The following is a 14,720-nucleotide window of genomic DNA, read 5'->3' as shown; positions in this document are numbered from 1 at the left end:
CGACTCTAGATTCCGAAGTTATGCTATGAGGCAATATGGCCAGATGGAGTTCGATGCCGTGAATTTAGAAGCAGCACTAAAACAGTTTGGAGACCTGAATGTCAAGGAGACCTGATCAAAGAATAATTGGATAATCCAGTCCAGTAATGAAATGTTCTGTTTTCAATTGCTTTGTAAAAGTCTGTACAGCACTTAGCGAATATATGTTTTGATTTGTTAATTCAGTATATAAGGAAGCAGTATGTGCGACATAGTCGAAGATGAACAAACAAATAAATTTTGCGCTACCGCATAGATAACTCATTTTGCTACTATTCATTAGCAAAAAAAAATATAAATTTGAACATAATTCAAGTTTGGCAGTTGCTATTTGGGATTACAGCTCATATAAAGACCGTTATGCTTTTATTTTTCAATATGGGACTACACTAACTTCATATTTTTCCACTGAATTTTCAAAAAAAGTTTGTTACTCTTTATATGCGTAATAAATTATATGTTGAAACATGAATGTTACGATCAAAACAAGTGTTGTTTTGAAAATCCATATGAGATAGTTATGCTTTCATGGGCAGTTCAGGAGTCATCAATCTAAGTACCATTGATTTTGTAAAAAAAGTGATCTAAATAAATAGTTTGAATTAAAATTTAAGCTCCCTCACACATATGGTAGCGCAATTGTACCTATGTAACACTACTAGAAGAAATTATTTTGAATCAAACTAAACAAAAGAAGATTTAGGAATGTTGTTCTATAAATCGAAAAATTTTGATGTAGTCTTTATAGGAAAAGTATGAAAGTTCTGAAGCTGGTGTTACTGTAGGAATAGATATTAGCAGTAGTGGTGTCCGGCCTTTTGGTGAGCAACACCGGGACGAATATTATTTGATCCACTTATACCGCCTTCAGGAAGATTGACAAGTACCATCACGAGATGCATCCCCATGACGCTAAAGGAAATAAATTTCTGTAATACTTTCCGAAGACAGTAATCAATGAAAGTCAGATGGTAACCTGAAGCTATCTAAAGTGTTTCAGTGCGATAGAAAGGGGGAAACTAACAGGATCGACCCTACCTGATGCATTTAAAGTATAGAGTATCCATAGCAAAAGTTCAGAAGCTATAGATACTCCTACAGTCAATCATGGATTGCAAAAAGTACCGCTCGGAAAAGCGTGGAGTTACACTACATTGTTTTGCAACAGTCCTGAATTTTGTACACAACAAGGAACTGCTGTGGCAAATGTGCTGTTCAATACTGAATTCGAGTGTGCCATTGGGAAACGTCCAATTCGGGGGAATGGATGTCTAAGGAATGTCCCAATCGTACTAACCCAAAGTCTTCAATGACATTGTGCCTACCGGCACCCGAGGAAGAAAGAATAACTCGCCAATAACTTATGCCTACCATATTTTGGTATCATACCAGAATTAGGTATTGTTCAGTTATCAATACCTCATTTTGGTATTATAATGGTATTTGAAAAAAAATTTAAAACAATTAAAAATACTTCATTTTGGTATTCGACAGCTATTGAGGACTGCTGGAGGTATTGAACTAGTATTGAAAAAAATCACTTTTATATGAAAATCCATCAAGTATTATTTAGGTATTACAATACCTGATCTTATTATCAGCTTGGTATTTGTAGAATATGCAGAAGGTATTATTTGAGGTATTTTACCTCTTATGCAGAGCTCATTCATACCTCATTCAGGTGGTAAGTATTGGAAATTATCTGGTATGGAATACCTCAATTTGGTATTCAGTAGTTATTTTCTTCTGCTCGGGCAGCCTTCTGGTTGGTGAAACCAATATCGTAGTATCCCATCTACTGTACCGGCTAATTAATAGGGTGATGTGCTAGTATCCATTGTATAAAGCATTGATCAGTGAGAACTGCAATTTTCCCAGTATTGCAGTGAATGATGCTGATACAAACCGATGCCAAACAATTCTTTCTCAAAACGACTTTAGCATTGTACAATAAGATTTTGATAAATCTTGATCTCTTTTTGGAACTAATGCAAGGAAAATGCATCTTGCCGTATTCTCTATCTGTCGTATCGTTTTCGTTTCTGTCGCAATTAGTTTCCAGATTTGTCTCACAACTTACGGCTCACTGGGAAATATTGAGTGGTCAAAACACAACATATCAACGCTATAATAAAATGTTTACTAGAAAATATAGATCTACGGTCGTCTCCCTCCATTCCTTCAGCATGATGGAATATACTAATTTCTTTTTACCGAACAATTATGGCATTTGCTCACAGTGCAGCGAAAACAACACAATCAAAGGAACTTCATTTTTACGTCGAGTATCGAGCACACATTGCTGCGCACAAGCTTTTTTTTCTCAGTACGATGGATTGAACTTTTTACATTCTCAATTTTACGCGGTCGTTGAGAAAATTTCATAAAATTTCGTGAATTATAGAACTTTTACGGCGTATGATTGGAATGAAATCCTTCAGCAAAGAAGTACCTACGAAGATTTTTCATAGTGAAAATAAGTACCGTAAAACGGGGTATCTTTGATAATGCGGGTAACTTTGATAGTGCGTAACCCACCACATACTAAACGACACATCATAATTTCTGTTAATCGGTTAAGCAAAACAAATGCAAAACTGAAGAATATTAGTATGACACTTTATGTAAGAGCTATTTTCATATGAATCAAGAGCATTTGAGGCTTTTTATACGGATATTAAAAATTTACACAATTTTAGCATTTTCAAAACGCTTACAAACAATCTGTTATACGATCACTATTTTATGTAGTTTTGAATAGTTGGCTACTTATCTTTGACAGCCTAGTAATCATAGAACTTGAATACGGTCTCAAATCTCTTAGCGAAAAGTATTTTCACAAACTGGGACCATTTTTGTAATCTAAGTCAGAAATTTCCATATAACGGTCAACGCCTAGAGGTATGCCATGCCCTACAAATGTTCGTAATTCATTCAATTTTGTTCGATTCATACTCCATTATCAAAGTTACCCCAAAACAGAAAACCGACTTTCGATTATATGAAAAATTATATATCCATTCAAAATAAATCTTTTTGCAATCTATCAACTGCAATCGATAGCTAGGATGCCAGTACTTGTTTTAAAAATATAATTTATAATTCTTTGAAACAGCATGCATAAATATTCCAGTTTTCTTCGAAAAAAAACTATCAAAGTTACCCCGTTTTACGGTACCCGGTGTAGTGAATCACACAGTGGGCGGGAAGAATCCTGTATCGTAAAGTGGTGTGACTAGTGTCTATTCTTAAGCATTTCTTTCAAATCGTGTTCGTCCATGCGATTTCGGTGAAAAAGTGGATACCGTCGTGCGGGGTGACATTGGTCCATAAGGGTGACTTTGAGCTAATATTTTTACAGCAAGCTAATGCCAGAATAATGAAGACAATGTGGCAAGTTGCAAGAATACGTTATAAATAGCCAATAGATGGTCATAGATTAGTTTTTTGGCGCTCCTACTAATCATGAGATACATCGAAAGAGGCGGTCAAAGTCACCCCCTAGGCCCAATGTCACTTCGCACGACGGTACGTGAAGTTATATAACGAAATACAGTAGTTTTATTGAATTTTGGTGTACAAGTGTACAAACCATGACCGCTTTCACAAAAATACACTTGGAAAATAAATCTATGTTGCAGGTAAGTTGAAATATCTGCCGTAGTTGAACATTTTAAGTTTGATACGACGAATAATAGCGCCTGCGACGAAGTAGAATGAAACCCTACAAGCGATTACATAATAGGCACATAATCCCTCTAGACTGCTATCCCGCCGTACAGTACGCGACCGGATCAACGCTGTCAGTTGTAGTGTTCAAGACAGATCCAACAAGTATGGGACCTGAAGTGGCGTTTCAAATCCTGAATTCAAGTTGTTGTGCCATAATGAATAAAACTATGAACTCATCGATTAATTAAAGCGTAACAATATTAAACTTTCAAAGTCCCGTCCATAAATCATAAGGTCATTTTTTTTTGGTTCCCAGACCCACCTCTTCGCTCTCGTGATCATTCAAGGTAAAGATGAATCGAAGCCAAACTTCAAATTTTCAAGAGTACAAATCTGCAGAGCCGAACACCAGTTCAAGCTGAAAACTTAATCGATTGGTCACTATCAGCTAGTAACCAATCAATTGAGTTTCTTCAGATTTGTGCTCTTGCAAATTTGAGGTTTGGCTTCGATTCATCTTCACCTTTACCATAAACAAATTAAAAAATTTGTATGAACTGTGGTCATTGACCAGATCTACCCTCCCTGAATTATCACGTCGTTTATGCACGACCCCAAATATAATCAAGAAAGAGCTTGATGTGAAAAAAAAGTCTGGATGCAAGTGATCATATATATGAGAAACGCTGTAATTTAGACTGTAGTTTTCATCTGAAGCTTATTACATTAGAGCTGTGCTTGGAAGACATCGATGCTTTAGAAGCAACACGTTATTCATTAGTATACGAGCTTAGAAACAAACAATCTGTGTGGTTGGCACCTATCTTAATGATCGGTAAAAGGCATGTTTCATTTTACACCTCATACGAACAATGTATAGTCTAAGATCAGCTCGATTACTGAATTATGTTTGTTCAGTTGGAGACTTGTTTTGTACGTCTAGTGCGACTTTAATCGAACAGTAGACAGGATATTCCGGGACTGTGAACTTGTTCGTTTCGCTGTCTCTACTCGTCTAGTGGATTATGAATAATCATTTCACTTATTTCACTCCGGCATTCAGCGGTTCATCCACCTAGAAGCTCACACCAAACCGAGTTGCACTTTTTCACACTGTCGTATACAATACTACATTAGGGCAGTTCAAAATTCAAAAAAGTTTGAAAATCCAATATCCCATATCTGCATTACCATCCTTACCATCAAAAATAGCGTTCTGTGAAACTTTCAGCTTTTAAGGTGGCGATTCAAAGGTGCATACCTATCTTTAATCATCGAAGTCGTACCTCTCACTGCAGAACACCGGAATTGACTTTGTTCTGCCAACTCTCCACTTTTTTTATTCGCTCTCGGATTACACTCTATAGGGTAACGGTCGTATTTTTGACCCCCTAAGGAAGTAATTTTAGTTTACTGTCGCAATTAATTAATTTCACAGCGTAACCAAGTCAAAGAACATGCCAAAATGTAGAGAAAAATTTCCTCCACGAGATAAAATTGCCCATTCAATCATGTAGGATCCAAAAAACGTCGAAAATAATTGAATTGTGAAGCACTGTTTTCCATTATTTTGGACACACCAATACATTTTGGACCCTCAAAGTATATATTTTGGACCCCCGGCATTTTTTATCGTTTGGTGACAAAATCCACAACACTGGTTGTATAATATGCTTGCCCATAGTCTAATCAATCGATTGACCATGGAAAATCACAGAAATTCTACGCTTTTAGTTCAGAAATTTGAAAAATGTTTTTGTTTACATTTGAAAAATTTCTGACGTCTTCAATTTCTGTGTGTAACGTGTTGTAACGGTTGCATTCGATTTAAACTGGGAAATTTGCAGGAAAATGCCCCTGGGGGTCCAAAATATATAGAGTTCCAAAATATATTTGTTACCCTACTCATTTGATTCACTCTTTATTCAACTAGAAAGCTTTTTATTCCTACCCTCATCTCTATCTGAAATCGTTCCTGACCTATTCTCGATTGATTTTTGATTGAAATTCAAGACGAAGTTTTCGACCTTTCATAGATTCACTCTAGAATTTCTCTTTTTCTGATCTATTCTCGCCTTACTCTTTATTCTTTTTTGACTGAGCTTCGGCTCTATTGGCTCTCGTCACATCTCGGACCTACCTCTCACTAACACACCTCTCGAGTCACTCCTGGCTAAATATCGTCTGAATTTTGGCTAACTCTTAACTCAGATTGAATATACTACATCGTTTCAATCTCAATGTAAATCACCCTTCAAGTACTACCAGTTAACTATTGAATTATTTGAACTGACTTTTCGACTTCTTCTTCTTCTTTCTGGCGTTACGTCCCCACTGGGACAGAGCCTGCTTTCTCAGCTTAGTGTTCTTTATGAGCACTTCCACAGTTATTAACTGAGATGCTTACTATGCCAATGACCATTTTTGCATGCGTATATCGTGTGGCAGGTACGATGATACTTTATGCCCTGGGAAGTCGAGAAAATTTCCAACCCGAAAAGATCCTCGACCGGTGGGATTCGAACCCACGACCCTCAGCTTGGTCTTGCTGAATAGCTGCGCGTTTACCGCTACGGCTATCTTGGACTTTTCGACTTATTCGCAACTTAATTCTGATTGTATTCTGGGTATTGTGTACATAGGGTGCAGAGCTACTTGGGCACTTCCATGATTCACTTTGGCATGGGGGTTTTTTCTCGACCGAATTGTCTGAAACTTCGCACTTCAATAGGACGCATATTGTGGCCAAATATGAGCTCAGTAGCTTTCAAAAAACTCCACTACCGAAGTGAATCAAAAGTGCCAAGAATATGGCTCCCTACTCGATTGCTTTTTAAAAAGCTCTTAATCATCGATGAGTCCAGTTGATCTATTTTTGTTTTTCAAATGTTCTCGTCAACCCTGGGCGTAAAGTATTATGGTGATAAGTATTTGCACATGATATAGGGTAGATGTACCAATAGTGGAGGTACTAAGCACTATTGAACTTCATTTAACCGCCTAAATTCAAGAAGCGCAATTAATGCACATGTTAGTGTTGTAACGGGAAGTAACGACCAATGGCTTAATGAGAAAAAATATTTCATCGCAGTAATCCACGGCATGTCAGTGAAAAATAATACCTCCACTATTGGTTCACTGTTCCTTAAGTTGCGGTATATTTTTAATTTGCGTTCCTATAGTTGCGGTATCCGTGGTTTTCTTATGACATCCTCCACTATAGGAACACTTTACCGCAACTATTGGTACAAGCAATAACAGTTTTAGTAATTTTAGTGATATTTCATCAGTTTTAAAGCAATTTGAACGCTCTTTTCAACTATTTCGTGTATCAACTAGCCAATACGTCAATTGGCAGTGTCGGTTCTGTGTCTAATTTAATGAAATCAGTGAAAACGGCACTACCGCAACTATAGGAACACCCACAACTAAGGGAACACTTACTCTATTCCAAATCTTATAGACTGTAACTGTTTGAATTTGTATATATTAGGATAAGAAGCATATATTTTCCATGTTCACACTCGAGTAATTCTTGACCGACGTTCTTTGTTTCATGCTTTAGAACATATTTATTTAGAAATATACAGTGCTAAATCTAGGAACAATTTTCGGTCTTCTAAATGTTTTTTTCCCTTCACACCAATGTTTCAGACATAAAAGAAAATCAAAGAAATCAAATTAGCCCCAAACATTTGAAAGAACGAATTTTGACACGCATATATGGAAAACAAGTTAACTTTGCTCTTTGATTATTTTCCTCTTTAAATTACATTGCTTCAAACGGTTTAAGGACAACAAATTGAAAACAAAACACCAAATATCAAAATTTGGAATATCAAAACTTCGAAAGCAGTCATCAGCAGTTTGCAGCGATTTGAAATTTCCTTCCAGTTTTCATTTTTTACATTGTATTTGATTAGATATGCTGAGAGTGACGTTTAGCACATACCATTTTGTCTCAAATTCTGAACAGACTTATATTCCAAGCTAGGATTTTGAATGGAGATTTGCTCGAAATATCTCACTGAAATAAAGATTCTTAGTACGGACACTTAATACCTCTTTAAAGTAGTAGTCATCAAAAAGTAAACCAGTCGGTATGGCAATTCAGCGTTATCCAGCTATCAATAGACTCACCATTCGAATGGTAAGTCAAAGATCATATATCCACAACTTGAATAAACTTAAATAAATTGAAATGTGTGATCTTTTCTTATTCCGGACATCACCTCATTTTTGCTTCTTATTTCGGATGCATTGATTCAAATTTCGGACAGCACGTGAAAAACACACTCATCCGTTAGAAAAATGTCAAAACTAGTTGATAATTGTAAATTTTAATGGGTTGCCATGGAACACGCTTATTAAAACGACTCTCCGAATTGGGAGCTTTTGGACGACAAATTTTGAATATTCGAAATTTTGCTACTAGGCAGCGCCGAGCATGCAATTTTTGTTTTGCGTTTATCTCAGGATCCTGACCACTTATAAAGAAGGCGTCTTCGGCAAAATTGTTTTAATAGCACAAGGACTACCATTATTTAAGCTATGAAATTCAATATTTTGCCACCCGGTGGTGCTAGTGAGCTTGAAACTTAGAACTGACTACTTAGGAATATGGCGTCTTTGGCAAAGTTGTTCAGTAGCTCAAGCGCTAACCAAGTAATGATAGTCCTCGAGCATTTGAACAACTTTGCCTTGTGGCAAAATTTCGAATCTCATGTTTCTTCTAATAATAGTCCTTGAGCTATTGATTAACTTTGCGGAAGACGCCATCTTCCTAAGTGGTCAGGATCCTGGCATAGCCGCAAAACAAAAATTTCACGCTCACTAGCCCTGCCTAATGGCAAAGTTTTAAATCTCATGGCTTCTATAATGATAGCGCTTGAGCTACTAAACAACTTTGCCGAAGACGCCATCTTCATAAGTGGTCAGGATCTAGAGATATCCGTTAAACAAAAGCTACTTCTAATTCTAAACCGTGTTTCCAGACACATGAACATTTGTGTTTCTGCAAACTGTATGGCTCGCAACACTACCTTCAACTTTGGGGAAAATTCTGTATTATCTTCAAAATGTATTGGTATTTGCATATAACACCCCCATACAATTGGCTCTTTTGATATCAATCGAGCAGTGTTGCCATCAATAATCAGAATATGAAATTTTTAATGACCATTTTGGAAATGCTTCAACTTTGCGGAAAATCTCGGATCACTATTTTCACATCTAGATGTTGTATTTTTCAAAAACATAATAATAACTCTGATTTTTTTACGACCCGCCGATAACGGTTGTAAAAAGAGATTGGGGTGTATTATATATTTGGGAGTTGTTCGAGTTCAGTCAAACCAGTTTAGGTGAATTTATTTGCGATATTATTCATTTGAATATGATTAGTTCGTGCTGTTCGGAATTTGAACCAAGGTGTTCGGGATGTGAGACAGAATGAGCACAGTGTTCGACATTTGAAGAAATTTGTTGTTGCATACTTTTTCTTAAAATAAAACTTGAAGATAATACCGTCCTGTCTCAAATTCCGAACGCTCAATTTCGTATGACGGGTTTGGTGAAAGATTTCACTGAAATGTGACGTTATATTTACAGGGTGATTACTAATTCCTGTCAGTAAAGTAAATGTTCGTAGATAAAAGATGTATGTATGAATTTTAATTTCCGGTGTACATCCTGTTTTGCACATCTATAAAGTTTGTTTTGACAAAGTAAAGATTAAATCTTTTTTCCTTTACCTTAGTTTTTAATCATATGTGTTGTTTTAAAGGCATTGCACCTGGCACGCACGTTTTCCACAGATATGTATTTTTGACTAAACTTCGCTGAAAAAATTGCCTGATTGAAACAGTATGTTACCACAATCTTTTAGACTTACTAGGGAATAGAATGAGACTGATTATGGAAAATTTTAGCGAAAAAAATATGTATTTTTTGGTTAACATATATGCTTTTGAATAACATGCGTGTTAACTGTAATGCTTCTGAAACAATGCTTGTGGCTGGAAATTGAGGTAAAAAAATTAATATGTTTTCTATGTATAGCAAAGACAAATGTTATAGATGTCCTAAACTGGATATGCACTGGTAATTAAAATTCATTTCACCATTTTTTTCTATGATTACTTATTTTACTGACAGGATATAGTAATAACCCTGTATAGCAAATGATGATCAATTACAACTCAATTTAAATGTATTCAAAGATTTTGTAGATACTGGAAGTTGTGAAGATTTTTTAGATCGAAGCCTCAGATGAATTTATCTGTGAAATTACTTAAAAAAAAGACACCGACACGTTAATGATTCCAGTGGACGATTTTCCCTTTGAAGGAAGCACCACACTAGACAACGGATTAGCATGCAACGCCAAATGGCACAGTCGAAATACGTTCCTGACGAAAAGTTTTCCGGACTGAAGCGGGAATCGAACCCACACTCCTTGACACGATGCGGCTAAATGCTTGGTAACACTAACTGCACCGCCACGAAGCCCACAACACATTACTTATTTTTATACTAACTATGCTGTTCGGAATTTGCATCAAGGTGTTCGGAATATGAGCTAAAACAATAAATATTTGTTTTTATCTGGTGACTCAATGGTTTTCATTCGAATTTTGCAGAGAAATATATTATTCAAAAATAAACAGCAAATAACATTAACTTCTTCATTTGGCATGGTAAAGATGGATCAATCATGAGTGAAATTATGAAAAAAAAAATCCACTTGCTCAGGTTAGATTAGAATCCACAACTCTTGTATGCAAGACGAGTGCTTTGCCAACTAAGCTGATGATCCATTAACTCAGAAGGTTACTGGTTCGAGTTCATAGACCATAGGCCGTGCACAGAGCAAGTGCGATTTCAAGTTTTTGGATGTATTTGAGTAAAGCTAATAAAAGCCTATTAGATGTACTTGAAGTCACTGTTGGCCTTAAGTGTGAGTGAAAACGTTAATCATTCTCACAAAAAAAGATTGTTTGGTTCACATTTACTCCTTTCGACGTTTTGAAAGACTACCGTTTGGTATCAAATTCCAAACATTCGACTTTTTATGGTGTTTTTTTTTCAAGAAACCCACTTAAAATTTTTCACAGGATGATCATTTTTTTTAATTCAAGTCCTCTACATAAAAAAGTTTTGAAAATATTATTTTGCACCTTTGGAATCACCACTGTGACCGCGAAAATGGGGTTCTGTGAAGCTCAAATCCGAATTCTCCTGAGCAGATCGCAACTTTCGATTAACGAGTGCGAATCAGCTAAAAGCTGGAATTCATGTTCGTGATTATTCTAATATATGTTCTCATTTAGATTTAGCAATACTTACATAAACCGGTCTTAGCCGGTATTTTAAAAATCATCCACAAATAACCGTATGAATTCGCTGATTCATTAGAATTACTAATTTATAGAAATTTAGGTAACTTACTGTGATACATTCTGTGATTTGTCGGATAGTTTAACTTTTCTCAAATTGTAGGCATTTTTACCATGAGATCTAAGCTAATTTAATTTGTAATTTGAACTTTATTATAAACGATAATCTGTTAGTTGAACTTTACATCGGGTCAAGGAAACGAAACAAATTATATCAATTATATAATTGAATTTTAACGGCATTACAACCTCATCAGCTTCAATTCACTCAACTAGTTTAATTTGACATCTCTCCTCTCATTCATTTTCTTGAATGACAATGTCATTCTGATGATACGGCCTAGCACAGCAGTGTTGGCTCAACAACCACTGTTCGGAATATTTCGGACAAAACGGTAGTAACTGTTTCGTATTAAACTATCTCAGTTTTCTACAATTTTTATTGAATTCACTTAACATTAGTTCAAAAGAACAAAACCCTTAAGCATATTATCAAAAAAGCATAGAATAATGAACGTATAAACACAAAACATTAAAACGTCAACTGGATTGTTGTTCTGTTCTAACCTTATGCCACAATGATAGGTAAGAGTTGTTAAAAGGATAACAACAACAATTATTCCGAATTTAGCGAAGCTTCATCCGAAAGACAGAACTTAGAAAGCTTCCCAATATATATAAAAATGTCTAAAATAAGAGAAAATCCGGATAGGAATGACCAAATAGGTGCAAAGACCGGTTGCAATTTGTTTTATATTGGAATCATTTGAAACATTACAATCATTTTTTATATCTTGGTGTTCTCTCATCCTAATGTTGTCAAACTGAATTAGGCTGTTATGAACGTTTTTTTAGCAACATGATACATTTGAGGGGCCTAAATGCAATGGGGAATAAGTGACAGTTTGACCGGGTTTTAGTCAAGTATAATGAAAAATTTTCCACCCAACAAAAAAAAAGTAATTCGTAGAAGTTTGACTTGTTTTTAGGCTCACACAGTTTGCATGAAATGAAAAAAAAAATCTGAAAAAAACTTTAAAGTCGATCTTTTTAAAGCTAGGTTTTTGTGACTTGAAGGTTTCAAATACAAAGCATTTGGTTAAAGTGGGATTGTTATAAGTAGAGTTTTGGAGGCATTGAGAGGATTAATATATATTTGCAGGCAAAAAGAAAAAAAACATGCGAACTGTTTTTCAATCTACTAAAGATCACACTTGTTCTTCGTCTATGGGCGGAGAGGCCTGTGTTATCCACAAACAAAGATTTTTTACATCCTTGAGGTAACTCAGATAAGTCAATTAAGAAAATATAGTACAATGCTGCCCAGAATGCTGCTTTGAGAAACATTAGCTCTGACAGGAAGTTTTTTAGACTTGGAGTTCTGATAATTAACCTGAAGTGTATGATTTAACAGATAACTTTAGATTATTCTAACAATAAAATGTTTTTTTTTATTATTTTACAACCAAACATTCATGCCAAACACTGTCAAATGTTTGTCCAGGTCTAGAAGATAAAAACCAGTTGAATAGCCTTCAGATTTGTTGTAACGAATCAAATTTGTAAAACGTAAAAGTGGTCGAATGTCCATGGCGGAATCCAAACTGTTCATTATCATTCATTTTTGATAATGAACGCTGATCATTCTTTCAAAATGACTTTGTCAAAAAGTTTGTTGATGGAGGAAAGCAAACTGATTGGACGATAGCTAGAAGCTTAGGTTTGTTGCTATTTAATTATTTTCTTCACAGTGTAACGTTTCAAAAAGGGTTTGTACTTGGGAGACATCAATGCTTTAGAAGCAACTCTTTGTCCATTCGTTTACGAGCTTAGAAACAAATTATCTATGTGATCGCCTTCTCGCTGGGTAATTGGTAAGAGGCACTCTCTATGTTATACCTCATACCAACAATGTAATCTAAGATCAGCTCGATTACTGAATCATGTTTGATCAACTTGTTTTGTAGCTTCAATGCTCCGCAATAGCAGACAGTAGACAGGAAACTCGAGGATAATCGATTCACTGTCTCTACTCGTCTAGGGGATTATAAATAATCGTTCCACTAGATTCACTCTGACATTCATCAACTCAACCACCTAGACGCTCACATCACACAGAGTTGCACTTTTTCACACCTATCCAATAACCGGAAACGTACCTCTCGCTGCGGAACACCGAAATTGCGTTGTCGATGTTGGAATCCTGCAGGCAATTCATTTTCTCCCAACTATTCTGCTACCGACTTGGACTTAGAGTTTCCACTAAAAATGGTCACAGGGTCAACTCTCCGAAGCTTTTGCGATAGTTTGCTCGGCGGGTGGGTGCCCTCTTTTTCCAATCACGTCCGATTTGTGACACACACTCGAAAAAAGAGGGTAATTTAAAATCCACGACCGTCCGCTCTGTACAACGCCAATGACCACGACGACGAGGCACTGCAAATTTCGAAACTCGAAGCCGCGCGGTAAACTATCGGATTGGACCGCACAGGTCGTGACCACCTCGCGAACAAATAACCGGCGCCGCACTCTAATTGGTTTATCCCCGAAAACCGAATTCACGACTCTCTCTCTCTCTGTTGGATGGAACACTCGAGAATGGCAACAACTGGCTGATTGACTGATTGATGTGCGAAAATTTGGATTCGCTATTGGAAGCTTCCACGCCCGCAAACGGTTAGAACGCGACTGAACTCTTCTATGTCCGATGAGTCGTTATCGACCGGCTGCCAGCACCGCGTATGGAGACCAAACAACCGAACCAAACCACCAAACGCCGCCACCGCCGCCGCATACGGATGGATGGATGGATGCATGGATGGATAGTTATTAGTTGGATAGTTTGGATCGCCACCGTTGTACAGTGGCAGCACTCCGTATGAAAGTTGGCCAAAAGTACGAATCAAGCTCAAACCGTTTAAACAATCTTAGCTTATTGACAAAACATGAATTTTGAGAATAATTTGATGGAAATTATTACCGAAAAGATACATTTGGAAGAATCGATGTAGGAAGACCATATCTCGTCAATTTAGTTTAAAGCTCAATTCCAACATCAAATTATACTGAATTGTAATGATTTATACACTGATGGTTCCGTAATCCGGAGGAAAATTGATCACTGGGGAAAATTTAATCGGGTCTCTACGAAAAGCTTTTTCTCAAGGATGCAGAATGTTTCGATGGCATCATTGAAATTCTATGTTGTTTTGCTTATAGATGTTATATGATTATTTCGATCTTTTTCATGTTTATTAAGGTTAGTTTTGTATACTTATTTTCTTAGTTTTTTAGGGTGTAAATAAGCAATAGTAATACTGTTGGAAATGTCGATGCTATTCAAACCGCTGGTACTAACATGCTAACTTTGATTGTTGAAAATGTTGTGTAAGCTTAGCTGTGAACTACTAAACTTATTTTTCAAATCATACAGTATAACAAATATAGGTTTTAGTAAAGTAGTGATCAATTTTCCTCCAGATTACGGAATCTACGTTTTACCTTGATGCCTGCAGCCTACTTCATAGCGTCACGCCATTGCACTATGGTTTTACGCGGAAAGATGCATTTTGAGCATTAGAATGAAACATTAGACGCATTTTTTTTGTCAAA

At 36.3% G+C, this 14,720-nt stretch overlaps 1 protein-coding gene across 2 annotated transcripts in view; it reads right to left on the bottom strand.

The window, feature by feature from the left end:
- Positions 1-13,868, bottom strand: part of LOC5569925 (short-chain dehydrogenase/reductase family 16C member 6) — a 103,796-nt gene extending 89,928 nt beyond the window's left edge. The window contains exon 1 of one of the 2 annotated variants that reach the window (XM_021840187.1): positions 13,268-13,868. In XM_021840187.1, the coding sequence (XP_021695879.1) occupies positions 13,268-13,326 (59 nt within the window). In that variant the 5' untranslated portion in view covers positions 13,327-13,868. The remainder of the gene's footprint in view (positions 1-13,267) is intronic. The other variant, XM_021840181.1, reaches the window with a different exon arrangement.
- Between the last annotated feature and the right edge of the window lie 852 nt (positions 13,869-14,720).

The sequence above is a fragment of the Aedes aegypti genome, chromosome 1 (genome assembly GCF_002204515.2).
Source record: "Aedes aegypti strain LVP_AGWG chromosome 1, AaegL5.0 Primary Assembly, whole genome shotgun sequence".
NCBI classification, from domain to species: Eukaryota; Metazoa; Arthropoda; class Insecta; order Diptera; family Culicidae; genus Aedes; species Aedes aegypti.
Note: the sequence above shows the minus strand (reverse complement) of the source record. Positions and strands in the feature narration are given on the sequence as shown.